Source organism: Acomys russatus, chromosome 2 (genome assembly GCF_903995435.1).
Source record: "Acomys russatus chromosome 2, mAcoRus1.1, whole genome shotgun sequence".
NCBI classification, from domain to species: domain Eukaryota; kingdom Metazoa; phylum Chordata; class Mammalia; order Rodentia; family Muridae; genus Acomys; species Acomys russatus.
This window is the reverse complement of record NC_067138.1, coordinates 68,940,865-68,964,333: the sequence shown is the minus strand read 5'-3', so window position 1 is coordinate 68,964,333 and position 23,469 is coordinate 68,940,865. Positions and strand designations below refer to the sequence as shown.

The window sequence follows — 23,469 nt, the reverse complement described above, 5'->3', positions numbered from 1 at the left end:
AATTATCTTTCATGTTTAAAATTACAGTAAAATGTACTTGACATTTGCCATCTTAGTCATTTAACATACAGTCGACTAACTTACTTCTTTCAGTACAGTGTCATTGAGGTCTATGCTGTAGCATGCATGTGTCAGGATTTCATCCTTTTCTAAGTCTCAATGTCCCATTCATCTATTTGGATCCTTGGCATACTTTACATTTTAACTTTCATGAATAATGCTTTCATGATCATGAATGTTTTAGCTTGTCTTTGAAATCTTGTTTTCAGTTCTTTTATGAATACATGCTACACTTCTAGAATTGTTGGATTATATGGTAATTTTCATTCTTTGAAGAGACGCCGTGCTGTGTTTCTTGTTGGCTATGTATCATTCAAACTGTATTCATATCCTTAGTAAAATTTAGTTTTTGTTTTTGATGGCAGCCTCCCTAGTGGGCATGAGCTGATGTTTCTATGTAGTGTGTTTTTTACTGTGTTCTAATTCTGTCTCCCCACGTCCCTCTTCTCCCGTCCTTCCTCCCATACATACAGAGTTGTAGTTTTGTTTTTCAGATGAGGCCTTGCTTATCTTGCTTTGGCTGATTTCTAACTTAATTTATGGGCTTAAGCTATCCTTTCTGCCTCATTCTCTCATGCCAAATTTTGAAGTATTTGTTCTTTATGTTAAGGAGTCTGTCTGTATCCTGGATATTAATCTCATAATTAGATTCGTCACTTGTAGTTTTTCATTCACATTGTTAGTTTCCATTATTTACTTTAAAATATTTATTTTTTAACTATATTATTTTATTTATTATATATGTCTTATGTGAGTTCCTGGGATTGAACTCAGCTTGCTAGGCTTGCATGGCAAGTGCCTTTACGTGTTGAGCCGTCATCAGTCTTATTCGGTAATGATATATAATAAGTCTGATGAGCTGTGAAGCTAGCTTACTAAATGGTTGAGTATGTAGTGTTTGTTTTGTATTAATGTTCATAAAAAGATATTTGTAATACTTTCTTGTAATGTTATTCTCTCCTCCCTCCCCCTCTCTCTCTAGTGTAAAATTTCTATTGATTATTTGGGAGTTTCACATAATGTGCCCTGATCATATTCTCTTCCCAGGTCCACCCCCTCCTTTGACACCACATTCTCCCCTCCCCCCAAAAATAAACAGGAAAAAAATACCAAGTCTAATTTGTGTTGTCCGTATACTGACTGAAGCGTGGTCAGCCCCTTAAAACAGACCCCCCCCCCCCCACTCCCTCCCGAGGCCATCAGCTGCGGAGAGCTGCACTTCAGTATCCCTATCACATCTTTAGAGTCCTCTTCAGTGACTTCTTTTCTAGACTGTTGTTTTTGAAGGGGGATGGGGTGGGAGAGAGGTCACAGAAGACTATGTCTCTCATTCTCAGCTGTGAGTCTGTAGTTATCAATATCACTGCAAAAGAAGTTTCTTTGCCCTTTACAGTCAGCTGTAACATGAATCATGAACTTCCCCATGGTTTCTGGCGACAGCATAGATCATGAGTCACCATCATGGCCCTCAACGGTAGCACAGGCCATGGATATCAACATGGCCTGTGAGTGCAGTGTAGACCATGGATCCTGGCCTCATGCAGTGGCATAGGCCATATACATCAACATGGCTCCACGCAGCAGCATGGCCCTTGGACATCAGCATGGTTTCATGTGGTAGCACAGACCACGGACATCACTATGTCCTTTGGTGGTAACCTGGGCCGTAGACACCCCCCAAGCACCCCCAGCACCCCCCAGCAGGACCTCAGATATCAGCATGGCCTGGGATGGCAACAAGGACCACAGGCACCAGCATGCCTCTCAGGTGCAGCGTGGATCATGGATACCAACGTAGCCTCCAGGGCAGCACAGACGCTGGGAGCCTTTGAAGGAGTCCCAGTCCAGAAAACGAACTATTTTCCATCTCTGACATCTCTGCCTGCCCTACTCCTTAATGACACATTTCCTGTCCACTGTAGCCCTTTCCCACACCTGTCAGTGTTGTTGCATCTCTAGTTCTGCTTCTCTCCACTGACCACACTCCATTCTTCTGTCTTTCCCATCTCTCCTTTGCATATTTGTTTGTTGAAGTGACATTACAAACTGTAGTGTGTCACACAGAATAAATATATTTTCCAAACAGCTTTACATGCAGATACTTATTGCAGTAGTCATAGATTTGGTTCAAGGTTTCTGGTTTCTGAAACACTGTAAATACTGGACTGTTGCAGATACTTGTCTGGCCTATCTTGCTGTAATCCAGAGTGAGGGTGGCTTTACTGCTAGGCAGAGACTCTGGAGACAGGATCCAAGTGAGCTCCAGGCCACCGCACACCTTGTCCTCGGTGCCAGCTGTTCTGCAGCTCAGCAGGCATGGCCTCCTGCTTTTAGACTGTGGGCAGCAGCACAGTCTGCACTCTTCTGGCAGGGTGAGCAGCTGTGGCAGTGGCTCCGTGCTCAGGCGCTGCCAGACAGAGGGCAGGCCCGTTCAGTAATTCCATGTTCCTTGTCAGGCTCTTCACCATCTGTCCTTCCAGTTCTAAGAGACTTTAAAAAGCATCTTCCCATGAGACTTGCCTTCTTTCAGTTGTTCTGCAGTGGGCTCTGCAGACTCCTTCTCGCAGTAGGGCACTGGATTACATTTTGTCATTTCAGTTTTTAATCTTTTCTGTTTGTTTATTGGGAGCATTATATAACATGTGTGGAAGATCAAAAGATAACTTCAAAGACTCAGGTTTCTCCTTCCACCATGTGGGTTCCAGGGACTGAGCTCAGATTGTCAGGCTCGGCAGCACGCACCTTTTCACACTGTGACACCTTGACTCCTTAATGTGAAGAATTTCTATCATTAATACAGTAAAATTATGACTATCTTATCTGACACTAACACTTAAAAAATACCTCTTGTAAATGAAGCATAATAGCAGTTATAAAGCCAGATACTCAGTGCTAACTACAAACTCATTATTTTAGTCTTCTCAATATTGCCATGAGCAAGGTGCTACTACACTTTGTTAAAAGAAAAACAAAAACATACCTGTCATACCAAGGGCCTTGAGGTTGATCCCTGGAACCCACGTGGTGAAAGGAGAGAACTGACTCCAGCAACTTGTCCTTTGACCTCCAATTATGTGCTTTTCTGTCAGGTAACACATGGGGCTTTTAGTCTCTCAGCTCTGGCTTGGTTTTCTTTTGGTAGTAGTAAGTGAAAGTATGTTCTATAAGTAATCCTAGCTGAGTGCATATTCTGAAACTGAAAAAACTTAATAAATTCCTAACTTAGAATTGTTGTATATAAAAATAGTATTATAGCTTTAAAAATGGGCCAACTGATGCTTTGCATTAGTTTTGAGGAACATGATGTGCTGCAGAGATCTGTTATTGGACCTTGACTACTATTTCAAACATGCCAGACTGTTGATTGGTGCCCTTGACTTTGTTTGTTTTGCACAGGTGGTGTATGATGGACTTTTTGGTACAAATACAAATTCAAAGTTAAGAACATTGTCCCTGCAATTTGTACATCACATTTGTATAACGTAAGTTTTATTTTATTTTTTTAACTAATTAACTATTCATTTTTTAGAGAAATCAAGTTTCAGGTATTTTTCTTCTATTTTCCATAAAAATCAACTATACTTATCTTAGAGAAATTCCATTCTTTTAGATTTGTTTTTATTATTTTAAAATTGCATGTCTGTGTGGGCATGTGTATATGTGCATACGTGTGATGGTTTCTGCAGAGTCCAGAGAATTGTTGATTGTCCTGCAGCTGGAGTGGCAGATAATTTGTCAGTTGCCCAGTGGAGATGCTGAGAACAAAACTTGGGTTCTCTGGGAGAGCAGTAAAGCTTCTATTGTTGAGTCATCTCTCTAATCTCTAGGAAGACTCAGTTTTTATAAATTGTTTAACTTTATAAGTTGCTAATTCTTATAGTAATTATCTGAAAGGATATCTTGATTTTATTTTTGTTTTTTTTTTTTAAAAGCTGTCCAGAAATCAAGATTAAACCACTAGGTCCTATGCTATTGAATGGTCTCACTAAACTAATAAATGAATATAAAGAGGTAAGTGACTTGTTTTAAGTTTTAACATTTCATAAAGTATTTAACATAATAAATCTTCCAGGCCCACCTATTGATATAGTTAGTATTTGGCACTGACCTTTGTTTTATTAACATTTTTATTTGAGATGATGTCAATTTCATATGCTATTGCCATTTTTTGTCTTTAAAAGAAGTAATTGTGAGCAGGTGTGGTGGCGCACGCCTTTAATGCCAGCACTCAGGAGGCAGAGGCAGGCGGATCGCTGTGAGTTTGAGGCCAGCCTGGTCTACAAAGTGAGTCCAGTACAGCCAAGGCTATTTTTTTTTTAATTTGTTTGCTTTATTTTGTTTTTCAAGACCCGGTTTCTCTGTGTAGCCCTGGCTGTGCTGGAGCTCCCTTTATAGACCAGGCTGGGCTTGAACTCATAGAGATCTGCCTGCCTCTGCCTCCTGAGTGCTGTGCCACCCCTGACTCTGCCATTTTTTTCTTTTAAGGGCAAATATATTTTAGCATCATTTTATGGCATAGATTATGAGATAATCAGAAGCCTCAGAATGGTTGGTAGAAATAAAAATGCTTTGGGACTTTTGGAGAGAAACTGTATATTTCTTTTAAAAAAAAAATCAATTTATTTATTCAGTTTACATCCTGATGGTAGCCCCTTTCCTCTTCCCCTCCCAGCTCCACCCTCCCTCTCTTTTTCCTCATCCCATCTCCCCTACTCCTAAAAAACGGGGAGGCCAGGAGCCCTACCCACCCACCCCAGCACATCAGGATCAGGACTGATTACATCCTCTTCCCTTGTGGCCTGGTGATGCAGCCCTGCTGGGGGAAGGGGAAGTGATCAAAAAGCAGACAACAAAGTCCATGTTAGAGACAGCCTCTGCCCCCTTACAGGGCACCCACATGTTAGAGACAGCCTCTGCCCCCCTCACTAGGGGCCCACATGGAGCCCCGGCTGCTCTACATCTGTATAGGTGGCTTAGATCTACGCCATTGCATGGCCTTTGGTTGGTGCTTCAGTCTTTCCAAGGCCCTTGGGCCCTGGTTAGTTGGCTTTGTTATGCTTTTTTTGTAGCTCTTGTCTTCTCTTTCTGTCCTTCTCCCCACTTCCCACAAGGCTCCTGTGTTTCACCGATATTTGGCTGTAAGTCTCAGCATGTTTTGGCCTATGGTTGGGTGGAGCCTTTCAGAGGACAGCTATGCTAGGCTCCTGTCTGCAAGCATGGCGAGGTATAGTTAATAGTGTGAGGGGTAGGCTCTCTCCCATGGCTTTGGTCTCAGGTTGGACCAGGGATTGGTTGGACATATGCTCTATCTTTATCCTTACACATCTTGTAGGCAGGGTAAATTCTGGGTCGAATTTTTTGTGGATGGGTTGTTCCTCACTCCCCACTAGGAGTCCAGTCAGCTAGAGTCACCCATATCCTCCTGGAAGCCTACCCTGTCATAGGTCTCTAGCTTGTCACAGAGATTCCCCTACCCATGATTTCTCTTCTCTCTGCAGGCCCCCTGTTCTGCCCCCACTTTCCCCAGGTCTGATTGCTGTCTTTCTTTCTGTCCGCGTTTCCTCTCATACCTGTTCCCTCTCTGCAACCACTTCTTCTGCCTGTTCTCTTTCCCCTTCTGAGTGAGATTTAAGCATCCTCCCTTGGGTCTTCCTTGTTACTTAGCTTCTTTGGGTCTGTGAATTATAGAGTGTTTATCCTATACTATATGGCTAAAATCCACTTATAAGTGAGAATACATACCATGTTTCTTTCTGGGTCTGGGTTACCTCACTCAGGATGATCTTTTCTAGTTCCATCCATTTGCCTGAAATTTTCATGATCTCTTTGTTTTTAATAGCTGAGTAGTATTTCATTGTGAAAATGTACCACCGTTTCTTTAGCTATTCTTTAATTGAGGGACATCTGGCTATTACTAATAAAGCTGCTATGAACATAGTTGAGTGAGTGTCTTTATTGAGACCCAGCTGTACTGCTCCTGGACATATATCCAAGAAATTGTAGATTTCAAAATAGGTTTTAAGTGGATCCACTCCTGAGACCTGTTATAGGTATGAACGTAGGGCAACACCAAATCATAAAAGTTTACATAAAACGTTGTTGTTGTTGTGTGCTTATGATTTTTATTTGTGTGTCTCACACCTGTGCATGTATGTATGAAGTGTGTGTGTGTGTGTGTGTGTGTGTGTGTGTGTGTGTGTGTGTGTGTGTTACCCCTCCCTCCCTTTCTCCGTCTCTCTCTTTCCTTCCAGGTGCTATTTATATACCTTCCCAACAGATGTGTCAATAGAGTGGCTGTTCAGATGTTGGAGGCTGAACTCTAGGTTAAATGGACAGAGTTTATCTGACAGAACTCTTAACTGTGTTCTGAGTGATTCTGTCTCTCAATTTTTGTGAAACTCTTATCTATATCTTGGGTAGAGGCCACTGATTTCCATATTGGTCCTGACCTGATTAATTTGTTATGGTATAAGAAATAAAAAGAAGCCACTTGTTTTATTACAGGTATTTAGACTATTATACTTATGCTCATTACAGCTCTTTGGGAGGAAAGATTGTAGTTTGTCAGAGCAGGGAGAAATTTCCTAATAAGTCCAAGCGTATTGAAAATTAATTTGGTATTGGCAGGATACATGATATTGAAAATACCAAGAAAGAAGTGCCAGATAAGAGAAGTCTTTCATGTGTGACTGCTGTATTTTGGAGCAAGTTAAGGATGCATGGTTTTGTTCTAGGTTTGGACATTTTTGTTGTTTAGATGTCATTATAAACAGTAAGACAGTGTGAGTGAGAAGTAAAATAATACATGTTATTGTGGTAAAAGGGTTTGCTATTTATTGTTTTCTTATTTTTTATTTTAAGGACCCTAAACTACTGTCAATGGCATATTCAGCTGTTGGAAAACTCTCCAGGTGAGTAATGTCTTTTTTTTTTCTCTCAATTTTTTCTTTTTTTTTTTTTTCTGTGAGAGATAGCTGTTGGAAAATGAGAAAAAATTATCTGGCATTAATAATGGATGGAGAAAATTGGGCACAGTGGCACATGTCTGTAATTCCAGCACTCTATGAATTCAAGGCCAGCCTGGTCTACAAAGCAAGTCCAAGACAGCCAACGCTACACAGAGAAACCCTGTCTCAAGAAACCAAAACCAAAAAACCAAAAAGAAAAATAAAACCAAAAAAATAATGGATAGAGAATAATTTGCTATGATTCTGACAGAAATTATATTTTATGGCAACAAACTAATTAGAAATGTCTTCTGTTAAGCAAAGATATGGGTCATTTGAGTTTATGTTTGAAAATATATTAGCATCTTAAATTTAGTCTTGAATTAGGTTGTAAACTGAATTGGGTCAAAATAGGTTACCATTGTTGCATAATGGATTACACCGTAGACATGAGATTAACCTCAAGTGTGCTTACGGCTTCTTATCACTAAATCTTAAAATCCCATCTGACATTACTTACACTATGAACACGAATGATCCTCTTTTTAAAGATATATCTACTTCCCTCTGTTCAGTATGGCTTCCTCATTCCCCTTCTGGTGTCATCTTGCACTTCAAACCGGAGGGGAAAAGGAGGTGAGATGTTCCTAGTGGTCCCAGGTGCTGCTGTGGCTCCAAGCCTAGGCTATGCACTGCTCTTCTGTGCTGTGAAGGGGAGAAGCTTGAGGGTTCACAAACGAGTGACCCAGGTCAGCTTACAGCACACGGGTGTCACAGGCTCTGTCCCTTTGTCTATTAGCATATGACATATTTTTATTTAAATTATAATTCAGTGTCTTTTTCTTTCACGTTAACGAGTGCATGGAATATTATAGAAGGAATACCTGGAAATTCATATATGTTTTGAAGGATTATTTATATTATATAGTTGAAAAATTAAATAATCACTTTAAAAATATTTGGCTCCTGGAGAAAATAAGCTAATGGTACTGACATTGTATTCAGTGTTGTGAAGGTGTGAGCTGAGTAATGTTTGTTTATAGTTTCTTTTACTCCCTTTTTCATCCCACGGGAACTTATGACACTGACGCTTTTACGTTCTCTTACAGTCGAATGCCCCATTTGTTCACTAAGGATATAGCCCTTGTGCAGCAGCTGTTTGAAGCCCTGTGTAAGGTAGGGAAACATACTGTTAAGTTTGCACTCCCTCCTGCATGGGTACTCTTCTGGAAGTCAACAAGGAGGGAAACACCATTTCTGCTGTCTTTGCAGGAAGAGCCTGAGACTCGACTTGCTATTCAGGAAGCATTATCTATGATGGTTGGAGCTTATAGTACCTTAGAAGGAGCACAGAGAACTTTAATGGAGGCACTTGTAGCTTCATATTTAATAAAGGTAGGCCAGCTGTGTGAGTGGTGACGGCAAGCAGTATATCCATTTGACATCACATTTTTTGTTGATAAGTATAAATTATACTTATTTAGGGAGTGTCAGTTTTCAATAAGCGTGTACAATTATATACTATCCAAATCAAGATAAACTAAAAACTTTTGACTTTTTAAAATATGCAAGAATATTTAGCAGCTGTAGTCATTCTTTTATACACTGGGACACTAGAACTTACTTTTTAGTATGTAACTCATTTGTTACCTGTAGACCTACCTTTCTCGGTCCTTCCCTTCCTCCTCTTTATCCGTCTCTGGTAACTACTGTTCTAGTCTCATCTTTTATGAATCAAATTTCTTAGAGAGAGTCTGTAGGAGTCTTAAGAGATAACGGAGTGAGATTGTGAGGCATTTGTCCTTCAGTACCTGCTTAACTTGTCTGCTAGTCCATCCATGGTGCTGCATAGGACAATATTACTTTTAAAATTATTATTTCATAATTCTGAAGCTTGAATCCTCCAGGGTCTTACTCAGGCAAATATTCTTCTACTGAGCTTATTGCCATATTGTATACTTTTTAGAAGGAATTCAAATTGCTTTTTTTCTGTAAAACTTTGATTATTAAGAATATATTTACTGGTTTACATTTATGACTTATGATCAGTTTTAGTTCTTCGTGATGGAAATGTGGTTTTGGTTGAAGTATGCACAGTGATACTTATATTTAAGTCTCTTATGGGAAAACTGTTGTTAGTCCTATGCTTTCCAAGCTGGAAGTTTTTTTTGTCATAACTGGTAGCTGAACACCACAGTCCACTGAAGTAAAGTCCTGTGGTATCACTGTTAGACAAATGCAGAAAGAAAGATAAATCACATTTGTCACAATGAGTCTGTAGGAAGAATTCTAGTACCATCATACATGCCCTTCCTCCACTTTTCTACTGCTTTTCATTGCAATATCTACAGTTGTGTGTGTGTGTGTGTGTGTGTTATTATATAAAATATATTTATTACAGCTTATAAATATATATTATATATATAACATGTAATAAGTGATAAAATACTGAATTCTTGCTTTAATTTGTTGTCTTCCATTTTTAGAAATAGAGGAAATTAGGAAACATAATCATTAAAATATACTGATGAGATTAATAAATGTGTTTTTCTTAAATTATACTGACATATATTCATGTGATGGAGTTCTTAGAGGACCAGAAAGGTGTCTGGTGTCTTTTGAAATATGAAGAGCAAATTGTACCATTATATGCATTTAGAAGCTTGTTGTATATAGAGTCCTGCTGACAAATGCTCCTGGTGTCTTGTTCATGTGGTTCATGGTCTTATGTCATAGGCAAGGCTGTCTGGAAGCTCATTACAGTAGAGCACTTAACATTTCCCAGATAACCTCAGGAGTAAGAGTGGTGGTGTATGTATAATGCTTATAGATGCTGCTTCTACTCCCGTAAGTAAAACCAAGTAGCAGTGTTACCAGGCCAAAGATCATTTCTTTTGTTTTTTTGTTTGGTTGGTTGGTTTTTTGTTTTTCAAGACAAGGTTTCTCTGTGATAGCTTTGGCTGTCCTAGACTCACTTTGTAGACCAGGCTGGCCTCGAACTCACAGCGATCCACCTGCCTCTGCCTCCCAAGTGCTGGGATTAAAGGCGTGCGCCACCACGCCCGGCCCCAAAGATTATTTCTTTTGTTTTCATAAACACTTTTAAAGCAACTAAATGCTAGGTTAAATTGTATAATTTAAATCAATCTTTGGTATCATTCTTTTTGTAGCCCAGGGAATGTAAATTGCATGAAACCCAGAAGAGTAAGGCATATATTTCTTAATTTCTCGCATATTTGATTTAGGGTTCTGGCTGGAGGAGTATGTTGGGAAAAGGTACATAAAAATAAGCCCTTAGCATCAGTAAATTCCAAAACTGGTCAATTTTATAAATAATTAATCTAAGTTAGGTGAATATATTTGTGTAGTTGAATTTCTACTGTAAAGTTATTGTCAACTTCAGAACAAATCTGAGAAAGATAGAGATATTTTCGTTTCAAAATTATAGTAAGTAAAGTTAGAACCTGTCCCTTGCAAAACATCCAAATTTCATTTATATGCCTAGGAGTTTTAAAGTTGGAGAGACAAAGATAATGTTGAAAACCTCACAATGAGAGTCCAAGTTTCGACTGGAGATGTGTATATACAGAGAGATTCTGTATAGCTTGGCTCTTTGTTGGGTCTATTTGCAGGAGCCTTGTAGGTAATAAAAGTGCTCATTTGGTAATGTCAAAGACTGTAAGCAACATGATTCAAGATCCTAAGCAGGGTAATGGTACATAGTTCAGTGGTAGAGCTTGTGCGTAACAATTGTGAGGCCCAGCATTTCCTAGTACCCTAAAAGAACGCTTTACAAATCATTTATCTTGATTATCTTATTGGTTTAGGGATGTATTTATTGATATGTCAATTTTGAACTGTGTACGATTAGGCTGACTTAGAATTGGATTGAGATGCTGATAATTGAATTCTTTTTTGGATGGTATATGTGAATATCTGTTATTTTTTACGTTCGATAGCCTGAAGTTCAAGTTCGGCAAGTTGCGGTGAAATTTGCCAGCACGGTGTTTCCTTCAGATCATATACCTTCGAGATATTTGCTCCTACTAGCTGCAGGAGACCCGTAAGTTTAAAAGGTGTCAATTTGAATTTGGGTTAATTTTAAGAATGCTTTAAAATTACTAAAATTTATGTTGGTTGCAAAGTTGGCTTATGAAATTTAGAAATAGCTTATTAAGGAATTTAAAGTATACCCCTTTAGGTAATCTGTAGTCATATAGCTATATATTTATATATTGAACTATATGTATAAGACATATAGAAAAATTCTTATGTAATAGTCAAATATAAATAAAACAAACCTTATAATTATATATGCAATATAATTATCTTTAGATATATAATCATATAAAGTCATTGATTGCTTAATATACATATTTTTACATTTCACCTTTTGGTGGAATATAATTTTATGTCTAATATGCTAATATTTAAAAACGAAGTGTGTGTGTGTATGTGTGATTTATATTACTGCAATTCTAAAGTATATATATATTTTTCTAAAGTATATTTTTTCATGAGATAGTGTGTTATTTGCTACACTAATGAGGCATCTTTTTTGATCATTTAAATATTTCTGAATTTGAAACGTGAATTTAAGCCATATATATAGCAAAATATATATGTGCATATTAAAACAATTTTTATCAAACTTGTTATTTACTTTATAGTCAATGACATCTTAACATCTGTGAAATACTCTAGTATCTGTCATATGTGGTTATTGTATTTAATCATTTTTTCTTTTAAATATGATTATTATATTTTAAAGTCACATTTTATGATGAAGCTATAAATAAAATTAAGCTTCTTTTTATCACTTACATATCCTTTCCATAAACTCTGTGGTTTGTTTACAAAAGATATGGGAAGTTATTTGTTAACTGAGAATTTTAAGTGGTTCAACAGTATGCCTCTGATATCCCCTTTTAGTGTGAGTTGTGTGTATTTTACTATGATTATTTTGGTATTTGCATTTCAGTTTGGCTCCACTGGTTTTGGATTACTAATTTTGGTTTTGTTGACTTTTTTTTTTTTTTAAACTTTTCTGCGTTAAGTTTTCCAGCTACATGGCAGATTGCCTAGGGTCTGTGAGCTAAGGACGCATCATTTGATGCTAGAACAAGATTTCAATCCATGAACTTAAACAAACCTTAACCAGTATTTTTATTTATACCACAAAAAACAAAGCAAGACCGAGTCAGTATTTTCCCTTTTTAGTTTCATAAAGATTGCTCTGTTGAAGTGAGACTCGTGGCAGTGTGAGCCTGAGCCTGCTCATTCCTTCTGATCTGCTCCTGATAAGGTCTGTTGGGGATTCAGAGCCCGTGCAGAGGCTCTAAGGAGTCTTCAGGAGACTGGCGTGGTCCTCAGAGAAGCAAAGATGTGAGGCCTATTTCTGGGTGTCCTCAGAAAGCTTTTTTTTAAAAAATTTTTAAATTTTTTTTTCTCAGATAGCTTTTATAGTTGTGTGTACTGATGCCAGTGTGCACTAATGCCAGTGTGCACTAATGCCAGTGTGTACTAATGCCAGTGTGTACTAGTTTCCAGTGTGTACTAATGCCAGTGTGCACTAATTACCAGTTTTTGAGGAATTGTAGACAAACTGCCAAGAAGTGTCAGAATTGACGTGGCTGTATAGAACACAGGACACGCCACTGAGTTTCAATGTGTGTTATAGTTGTTTGTGATTTAGTTTTAATAAAAGTAAAACATGCAAATGAAATATTTACATAATGAGTTGTAGTAATTAATTTGTCGTTTTAAAGATGCAGGCCAAGTGATTCTGCAGATCTCATTAAGTTAACCAAAAGGATGTAATTTCTTATATTACTTTTCATTTATTGCTTATATAGCCAAAAATATACTCAAGACATTTTGTCAGAACCCTACCTGCCAAATAAAAGTTCTGCTTTCATTCTTCAAGTGGTGACTCTCCAGTTGATAAAGTTAATTTTGAATTCTTACTTGTCTATCTAAAAGGCGAGAAGAAGTCCATGGTGAAGCACAGCGTGTGTTACGATGTCTTCCGGGTAGAAACAAAAAGGAAAGTGCTTCTAAGCAGATGCCATCTTTTCCAGAAATGGTATATTACATTCAAGAAAAGGTAGGGCTTTTTTTTTCCTTCTAATTACTTTTTATTTTTAATATAAGATTGGTAACCAAAAAAATAATAGTACTAACACCTTGCCCAAAGCTGCTGTTTGCTAATTTCCTATGCAGTGTAAGACAATTCACAGCTACTTTGTGGGTTCATTATCTCAACTGCAGAATTTAATATTATTATGTATTTTGTTTGTTATCAAAAAATGCCTGGGGGCTGGAGAGATGGCCCAGTGGTTAAGATTTCTGTCTGTTCTTTTAGAAGTCCTGAGTTCAATTCACAGCACCCACATGGTCGTTCACCACCCCCATACTAGGACCTGATGCCCTCTTCTGACAATACTGTTTTAAATGTACATAGAGCACTCATACATAAAATGAACCAGTAAGTCCTTTTTTTTTTTAAAAAAAGAAAAGAAACATTGGACTTTGTTTATAATTTCACAAACATGTAAGTATCAAAACTACTGGAACATCATCTCTAATAAAACGAATAAATCCTATATCTTTTCCCCATTATTCCATCATGGCTAATTTCATTGTTTTCTAGATATTGATTACATTTTCACATTTTTTCTTTTTTTATTAAATATTTAAAAATTTTTTACATATACTTTTATATTATTACATACACACACACAATAAACTACAGCAAGAAGAGCTATGAAACAATAAGGAATTAAATAAATGTTACATTCTTAGTGTTTTGGCTATTTGTATTTGGCAGCCTTGAAGAAAACATCTTTTCTGTCTTGGTGCATCTAAAATTCTGAATGTAAATCAATATCTATCATATCTCGTCATTATTAACTTAAAACATCTATCTAGACCTAAAAACATCTTAATCTTAACTATAGGTAGTTGAAACATTTAATAGATGATGAAAATAAAAATCAACATTTTAAAAGTAAAAATGTAATAATTAAATATTAAAATTCCTACCAATCATAGTATTTACGGTAAGAGGGACTTAGTTTTCCTAAATATGAATGATTTGTAATTCCTTTAATGTTTGTCAACATTTTCAGTATGTTGAAAAAATTTTTCCTTTGGTATGACAAAGTTAAAACACATCTTTAAAAAAAGGTAGATAAATTTGTTCTTCTGCTACTTGTACCACTCCTTAAGAAGGTACCATAATCTTCCGGGTACTTTGCAGGGCAGCTGAGGTATTGTCCACTGTTATTATTTCATATTCTTTTGTACGTCTCTGCTCTGCACAGCGTTTCTGTGGCTGAATCAGAGTATGGGCATCAGTAATCCTCAGTACCGACTGTCTCACTTTCTACACTGGTATTATTTTGATTATGTTTCACAATACCTATCATTTTGGGTGAGAGGGACATATGCAGCAGGCACATGTTTTGTTTAGAAAAGACAAATGCAAGGGCTGGAGAGTTAACTAAGTGGTTCGGAGCATAAACTGCTCTTAAAGTAGATGTGAATTTGATGTATTTCCAGGGCCTGCAAGTACACAGCTCCAGAGGATCCAATACATCTGTCCTCTTTGGGCACCTGCACTCACATGTACATAACTGCATCCAGTCACAGGTGTTCATGTAATTTAAAATGACAAAAGTAAAGCTTTAGGGGTGGAAGAAGGCTTAGCAGTCTAGAACATTGGCTGTCTTACAGAAGACCTGGGTTTGGTTCCCAGCACCCACACGATGCCTCACAATCATCTCTAACTCCAGGTCCAGTGGATCCAACACCCTCTTGCCTCCAAGGGCTGTTCGTGCATATCATATACTTAGATACGTTCAGACAAGAAATGCATATTATAAGACAAAAATAGATAATTGTTTTAACAAAGAAAAACTAAATGAAATGAAAACTAAATTAAATGAAAGGGGCTGGAGAAATGGCTCAGGGGTAGGACCTGAGTTGGACTCCCAGAATCCACATGTGTTTCACATCCTGCTGTAGCTCAGTTCTAGGGGATAGGATGCCCTTTATGGCCTCCATGGACACAGCCACACATTTAGGCCAACACCCATACACGTACAGTAGCCCCGCCCCCAAAAGGAGACAGGTGTGAATTGGTGACAGTAAACAGTAATATAGCTGGAAGTACAGTTATTTTCAGTTGAGTAAGAGAACAATTAATATTCAAAATTTTAATTTAGTTTGGGCTTATTTGTATTAGGCTTCTCATCGAATGAAAACTCCAGTCAAGTACATGACCGGCACCACTGTCCTCCCATTTAATCCAGCAGCATTTGGAGAGGTAGGACTTGAGTGTCTTCCTGTAATGGCTATGAAAACTAGGCTATGTCTCATCTTTTTGCTTTATAGGTAAACTCATATTATGGTATCATTATTTAGGTGTTATTTTGAAAAACAAGGCCCAGTATTAGGTAATTTGTTTGTTTTGTTTTAATTCATAGTTAACTCACTGAGGTTTCCTATCCATACCCAGTCCCTGCACTAGGAATCACACTTGGGGCCTTAGACACGCCAGGCAAGTACAGATAGATTCCTTGCCCCCCAGCAAGTTGTCTGTCTGTCTGTCCTTCCTTCCTTCCTTCCTTCCTTCCTTCCTTCCTTCTTTCTTTCTTTCTCCTTTTCTTTTCTTTTTTATGACAGAACCATTGATTACTTACTGTTGGGCTTTTGTAGCACATTAGATTTGACTTTTGAAGCCAACATATGAGGCAGGGCGTGGTGGCGCACACCTTTAATCCCAGACTTGGGAGGCAGAGGCAGGTGGGTTGTTGTGAGTCCGAGGCCAGCCTGATCTACAAAGCGAGTCTAAGACTGCCAAGGCTATACAGAGAAACCCTGTTTCGAACCTCCCCCCATCCCCCAAAAAGGAGCCAGCATACAATTGAAGTTGCTAGGGTTTTCTAGGTTAGAAGGCAAGAAGATTAATTGTCACATCCATTAATGTGAATTTTATGTTTTAAATGATTGATTTGTACCAATTAAATATTAATCTTGCTTAGAGTAAGAAGCTGAGTAGGGTGGAGCTCCATAGTAGTATGCTTAGCGTCAGAAAGGATATGGCTTCAGTCCCAATATGAGGAAGAATAAAACACTCAAGCTTTTTACTTTCATTAAAAAACACATCTGGATTTGTGAAATCTTGTTATACCTACTTTGTTCAATTATGATAACTTAGTGAGTACATTGAGTCATGCTTTCTGGCTTCCATTAAGATTTTGTGAAATTTTATGATAGAAAATTGTCACTTTGAAGACTGTACCCCCACATTGACTCTTAAAGAAGCTCATATTTCTCTTCCTTCTTGTTTTAGATAGTTTTGTACTTGCGCATGTGCCTGGCTCATAGTGCAGGGGTGGTGCCCACCTCCCAGAGTTTGGCTGATATGCAAGATCATGCTCCAGCCATTGGACGGTACATACGGACATTAATGTCAAGCAGCCAGTCGACAGCTTCCTCTTCTAATAAGAGTGGAGAAACCAACCCTGTTCAGATCTACATAGGCCTGCTTCAGCAGCTATTAGCAGGTGTTGGAGGTAAGAAGTTAATAGAGGAAGGATAGCAGGCTACCAAGAAGAGACTTGATACCCTATGAGCATATACAGGGGGAGGAGGTCCTTCTCAGTCACAGTCATAGGGGAGGGGAGTAAGGGGAAAATGGGAGGGAGGGAGGAATGGGAGAATACAAGGGATGAGATAACAATTGAGATGTAATATGAATGAATTAATAAAAAGAAAAAAAAAGGAAAAAAAAAAAAAACCAAGAAGTTAATCATACTCAGAAAAAACATCAAAGCAATTAAGAAAGAAATTAATTTTACCTTTCTCTTTAGTATGTGTCCATCTGGCTCCAATGCATAGGTTCCAAACTCATGGCCACACAACTGACCCTGGTAAACACTGTGGGCCTCAAAATAAAATAAAAAGACATTAATTTGAGAGAGAGACTTGTAGGGGAGGAGGTGGCTATACATGTGTGTATGCAACAATAGGGACGAGAGAGAAATAATAGAGGTTTGGGGTTACACTAATCAGAATACACTATATACATATATAAAATTATCAAAGAGAAAATTCAATAAAAATTATAAAAAATTAAATTTTAGACTATGCTAAGAGTTTACAGCAAAATTATTTCAACCTTGTTGACTTGTGTAACTAAACATTAGCCTTTGTTTAGTTTCTAAACCTGCCTGATTTATCCTTGGCATATTCTTCATTTCAGAAAGAAATGTTAATATAGATAGATATTTCATCTTTGGAATACATGTGAAGAGCAGTGGATCCTATTGATAATTAAACCATACTTAGAATTTAAATTTTTGATTTTCGTATCAATTTGTGTTTAAGCAGTAGCATTATATTTGAGAGAATATAGGGATTTCTGTATATTCATTCTTTTTCATGAAAGTTAAAATTGTTCTGAATTCTTATTTAGGATTGCCAGTCATGTATTGTCTATTGGAAGCGGTGTCAGTGTATCCAGAAAAATTGGCTACCAAATTTGTAGATAAAACAGAGTGGATCAAGGTATGTCCTCATGGCATGTTTATTTCCCTATGAATTCAGGTATTTCAAACTAATTGAAAGGTTTTTTTCTTCCTCCCAGTGTTACTTACTATTTCCTTCACTACCGTCAGGTCATTCCAAAAATTTTCCACAACCACATACCTACTGGAAATCATGTAGGGTAACTAACACCCCTCATCTCGATGGCACTGGGGAGTGAATTTAAGAATTAATGAATTTAAAAAGTTATTTTTCTGCTTCAAAAATATTTTTCATAATACTAGGTATATACATTTTTAGAAATACATTTGTATTGTATAATTTTATTTGTCATTTAAACATCTCTTTTCTCTAATTGTATATTGTCTCCTTAAATCTTCTCAATGTTCTGCCTTATTCTCTTGTCTCTGACAAACACGCAAAGGACATTAATAGTTTTATGGGGTGAAACTTTCTATTTTTCTTATGAATACATACATAAAACAATACATTTAAAATGTTTTTGCCTTCTTTCATACATAAGACAGCACACAGCTGGCATAGTTTGTATTTATTTTACTGGCTGGTAGAGCTTGTAGCTAATCTTGTAGTGGTGGAGAAAATGCCTCTATTAGCAGCTTCATCATTTCCCATTGTGTGGTTAATTCTAGGTCCTTATTGCTAGTCATTTAGGATACTCACCTGCTGTGGTGAATAATTCTATGTAATACTATTTCCATACAAAGAAATATCATGAGTATAATTTTTTCATAGCAAAGATGATTTATTATATTTCATGGGAGAGATGTAATAGTGAAAAGTATATTTTGAGATTTCCCAGATGGGGAAGACACATGTGTCTATGATTTTGATAGTGCCCACTTTTCATGTGGGGAGAACTGAGTTATATTACCAGCCCAGGGGAGAGTGGTCTTTCATGGTAACGCTAGAAAACGCTATCAGGTGCAGCAGATACAAATGTAAGTTAGTTTTGAGTGTTAGATTAGCTTTTTTTAGTAAAAACATGGCTCATACAGGCGTATACTTCTGTTGTGCTTTGTAATGTAGTTCTTTTTGGAAACTGTAGCTTGAACTATAGTGCAATCTATAGATTTTTATTTTTAAATGTAAAAATAGGAATGTAGTTTGTCAAGAGTTAATAGTTTTGTTTTGTTTTTTTGAAAAATTTGGCCTCGTGAAACTGATTCTCATTTTAAAAGGGTTTTCATTCTTTGTGACTATTTTCTGATCTAAACTAATCTTGTGAGTGTTGATCTCTTGGTAGAAGGTAAAAGATTTCTAGGATACGAAGAAAGAATAGACCATGAGTTTGATTCCAGGGCCTGCTATGCTGTGACCTATAAACAAAAATATGGTCTGACTCCTATTTTTTATGATCTACAAGATAAACATGCTTTTTACTTCACTTAAAAAATTATGCTGGATTTTGAAAACAGGGCTTTTTACATGGTAGACGGGTATTTACCCTGATCTACAACTATAGCCCCTTTGTATTTTTAGATTTTAATTTTTTGGCATATACATTTATATTATTACATGTAAGTAGAAAAATTACATACAGCAAGAACCACGAAACAATCAGGGATCATACGAATGTTACAGTCAAGGTGTTTTAGCTAATTGCATTTGGCAACCTTGTAGAAACATCTTTCTTATCTTAGACCTTTTATAGTTTTAAATACTTGGAAAAAGATAACAAATTACATTATTTGAAGACATTCAAACTATAGTTCCCATTTTATTGAAACACAGCTGTGCCCATCCCTTTAAATATTATCTGTGCCAGCTTTTGTGAATTGCAGTGGCAGACTAGAGTAGCCTCAACAGTGACTAGATAGCCCACATAGCCTGTTTGGTCCTTCACAGAAAAAAAAACTGCTGATCTCTATTTAAAATCAACTGTATATATTGTATCTGTTTTAAAGTTTTGTATCTTTTGATAAAAATGCAACTAAGATTTTTACATATAATTTCAGCTCATAAAGTGTGTGTTTTGTTTTGTTTCTTAGCTGGGTGTGTTGGTGCACACCTGTAATCCCAGCACTCAGGGAGGCAGAGGCAGGCAGATGGATCTCTGTGAGTTTGAAGCTAGCCTGGCAAACAAAGCAAGTCCAGGACAGCCAAGGTTACACAGAGAAAACCCTGTTGTGAAATTTTTTTTTCCTTTTCATTTATTTTACATTAAAAAAATATATATTTTATTAATTATTCATATTACATCTCAATGGTTATCCCATCCCTTGTATCCTGCCATTCCTCCCTCCCTCCCATTTTCCCCTTATTCCCCTCCCCTATGACTGTGATTGAGGGGGACTTCCTCCTCCTGTATATGCTCATAGGGTATCAAGTCTTTTCTTGGTAGCCTGCTATCCTTCCTCTGAGTGTCACCAGGCCTCCCCATCCAGGGGACGTGGTCAAATATGGGGCACCAGAGTTCGTGTGAAAGTCAAACCCCCCTCTCCACTCAATTGTGGAGAATGTCCTGTCCATTGGCTAGATCTGGGTAGGGGTTTGAAGTTTACTGCATGTATTAAAATATAATTATCACTTTCTTCTCCTTTCTCCTTTTAGGTCCTCCCTCCCATATTCCTCCCCACCTCTCAAATTGATAGCCTTGTTTTCTTCTTCTTCTTCTTCATCACTATTATTATTATTATTATTATTATTATTATTATTATTATCATCATCATCATCATCATCATCATCATCATCATCATCATCATTCCAAATGTTTCTCATTTATTTACGTGTGAAATGGGTTAAATAGAGTCATGATGGATGTAGTGTGTATCATTGTTTCATATATATGTATGTACATACAATTGTCTGAATCCACTTTTATTATTTGTGTGTATATGATTTTAGGACTGACTACTTGTGTCAGTCAGGCAGCTCATCCCTGGGAGAAGCCAATTCTCCTTGAGCAGTCATTGGTTGCCTGTAGTTCTTTGTCTTGGGGTGGGGCCTGGTAAGATTTCCCTCTGCTGTGTTAGCATGTCTGTTGATATTATCATTGTTTGAGTGTTGTTTACCCAGTCATTTGAGGAGAGGTAGTCTTGGGATTCTGGCTCTTACAACACCCCTACCCCTCATCCCTGTTCTGTGATGTTATGTGAGTCATAGAGGCAGGAGCTGGGCTGCAGATATATCCATTCAGGCTGGGCTCCCCACAGTCGGTTGATGTCTTGTTTGCATTGTGTTAAGTTATGGTTTTCTATAATGGTCTGCATTTGCTATAGAGGGACAGGTTTTTGATGAGACATGATAGTTATACTTATCTCTGAGTGTAGGGATAAGATTTAGCGTGGCATTAGGAATTATCCTGGTTTGCTAAGTGGGCATAGTAGATTGTCTTCTAAGACCTATGACCTGACTAGTTCTGGGTAGTTGGCCATGTTTCTAGACAGGGGAATGGTTTCCCTGCTGTTGAATGGGCCCTGAGTCTGCTTAGGCAGCTCTTGGTTAGCACTGGTACTGGAGTGCTGCTATTGCACCTTTATGGATGTCTTGCTGTGCTGGTCACTGCTAGGCGTCATGGCCGAGTGGAATTGTTCATTGTTTCTCTCCTTTGGTAGCTTGCATTGGGCTTTCTGTTACTGTAAAAGCTAGGCTGTAGGAAGAGGGATTGCAGATTAATTCAGGTCAGTATATTAAACTTGTCCTTTGATATTTTCATACACATACATAATACATTCTGATCTCTCCTCCTCTCTCTCTTCTATCTTCCTCCATCTCCTTTACCCTCTCCCACCCTACCTCCAGTCTCTTTCCATTACTTTTTGTTTTCTGTTTTTTTTTAATTTTTTTTTTTTTTTTTTTTGGTAACCATTTAGTTGAATCAGGGTTATATGTGTGACCTTTGTATTGCAACTGTTTATTGGAGCCTGGCAGGTGGTTATTTGTTTTTTGTTTGCTTGTCTTAAGTAGCTTCTTACATTATTTATTTTTCACGGATACCAGTAGATTGAATGTTAAAATATGTCATTCACTTTAACAAATTGAAATGTCAGCTGTTGTCTACAGGATGACGGTTATGAATCACATATCTATTTCTTTTCTGTATTGCTCAGAATCTGATGAGTAGCAGCAAAGAAGAAATGCGTGAATTGGCGGCTTTGTTTTATTCTGTGGTGGTATCAACAGTGTCCGGAAATGAGTTAAAGACAATGATTGAACAACTTATAAAGGCTACAAAAGACAGTCATGTACGTTATCAGCTTATCTTCATTCCTCTTTGTTATTTAAATAAAATACTTTCTGTATTTTCATAGAACAGAGGAACTTGTGTCTGAAACTCAGGCATTGTTCTTAATCCTGGAGGCAAGTTTGCTTTTTTCATACCAACAGATTTATCAAATTTGAGATCTAAGTACTGTTATGGCAGGAACTTAGGAACCACTTTCCTAGAAAGGTCCATTTCTCGTTTGAGCCTGTGAGTCAGTGAAGAAACACGGTATTTTCACAATCTGTTTTTGCTGTTTTTTTATTTTTTTCTTAGTTCCAGAAATAGTTGAATCTCACAGGACCATCTTCCTGGATTAGGGAATTTACTTACACAAATGGACTAACCTGATTTTGTTGGCTTTTTGTTTTTGTTTTGTTTTGTTTTTTGAGCCTACGTCTCCTGTGCAGCCCAGGCTGCCCTCAGATCTGAGGTGCCTTAGCATGTGCTGTCATACTCAGCTTTGCCCCATTCTTTTCAGTAGGTGGTAGGATTTTTAAAAGTATCTGATCACAGTTTTACTTTTTAGGTTTCCATTTGTAAAGTAAACATAAATTCCTAGCCTTTGTAAGTTATAATTGAGATAGATATGTTGATTCAGTCATTTCATTTAGTAGATTTTAATTCTGTGTACATTCAAGCAAACACACATATAACATAAACATTTATTAAAAGAGAAAGTATAAGGGCCATAGAAGCATATTTTAAAAGTCTGCTGTCCCACACTTGGAGGTCATATGCGATTAAGGTATCTAAATCTGGATATGAGTAAAGGCCCAGCTTCACTTGTCAGCATTCTTTGTTAGAAACTGTGTTAGAAATTGTTGTCGCCTAAGTTTGATTCATTGGCTTCCAGAGAACCCATAGTAATCATTTTATCTTCTAGCCTTAGGTTTATCAGAGAGACATTATCTTAACGACAGTTATTTCAGTTTATCTTTTCATGTCACATTGTTAAATCCAGAGCCCTGAGGTACAGCATGGATCCTTGCTTGCCTTGGGATTCACGGTGGGAAGATACTTGGCTAAGAAGAGAGTGCGGGCGGCCGAGCAGCAGGACCTGGACACCGATGCTGACCTCCTGCCTGAGCAACAGGAGGTCATTCGGAGTGCCACAGAAACCATAGGTCAGTGTACTACTGCCTTGCGTGGCTGCTGCAGGCTTTGAATTATGTTAAATTTTAATATGATATTTTTGTTTCTTCTTACAGCATTGCACTTTAAAGGCAAAAGCTTTTCCAAAAAATAATTTCTGTATTTTTATAAAAATGAAAATAGTTTTCTGGGGTTTTTTTTTTCTACTTTTTTGTTTGTTTGGTCTTTATTTTGTTTTGTTTTGTTTTTTTGAGTCAGGGTTTCTTTGTGTAGCTTTGGCTGCCCTGGACTTGCTTTGTAGACCAGGCTGGCCTCGAGGTCACAGAGGTTCTCCTGCCTCTGCCTCTCAAGAGCTTGGCTCACAGGCATGCACCAACATCCAGCTTACACATCATTTTTCTTACATGGATGTAAGAGTCGGCATGAGCTGAACTAGAAACTGGTTTTCTTTTGGGGTTTTAAGATTATTCTCAAGGTTTTGGTCTTTTTCCTTAGACCAGATACTCTTATTTTATTCTTCTACATTTAAGATTCTTTACAAGTTCTGTGATTAAGAGTCTTTCCTTATCTTTGAAATATGAAGTCTTTTAG

At 37.5% G+C, this 23,469-nt stretch overlaps 1 protein-coding gene across 1 annotated transcript in view; it reads left to right on the top strand.

Moving 5' to 3' along the window:
- Ecpas (Ecm29 proteasome adaptor and scaffold) overlaps window positions 1–23,469 on the top strand; it is a 118,146-nt gene that overhangs the window by 53,269 nt on the left and 41,408 nt on the right. The window contains exons 10-21 of the mRNA XM_051162553.1: window positions 3,457–3,542; window positions 3,993–4,071; window positions 6,922–6,971; window positions 8,117–8,183; window positions 8,280–8,402; window positions 10,967–11,070; window positions 12,990–13,113; window positions 15,256–15,336; window positions 16,366–16,588; window positions 17,491–17,582; window positions 21,632–21,766; window positions 22,748–22,910. Coding sequence (XP_051018510.1) covers window positions 3,457–3,542; window positions 3,993–4,071; window positions 6,922–6,971; window positions 8,117–8,183; window positions 8,280–8,402; window positions 10,967–11,070; window positions 12,990–13,113; window positions 15,256–15,336; window positions 16,366–16,588; window positions 17,491–17,582; window positions 21,632–21,766; window positions 22,748–22,910 — 1,327 coding nt within the window. The remainder of the gene's footprint in view (window positions 1–3,456; window positions 3,543–3,992; window positions 4,072–6,921; window positions 6,972–8,116; window positions 8,184–8,279; window positions 8,403–10,966; window positions 11,071–12,989; window positions 13,114–15,255; window positions 15,337–16,365; window positions 16,589–17,490; window positions 17,583–21,631; window positions 21,767–22,747; window positions 22,911–23,469) is intronic.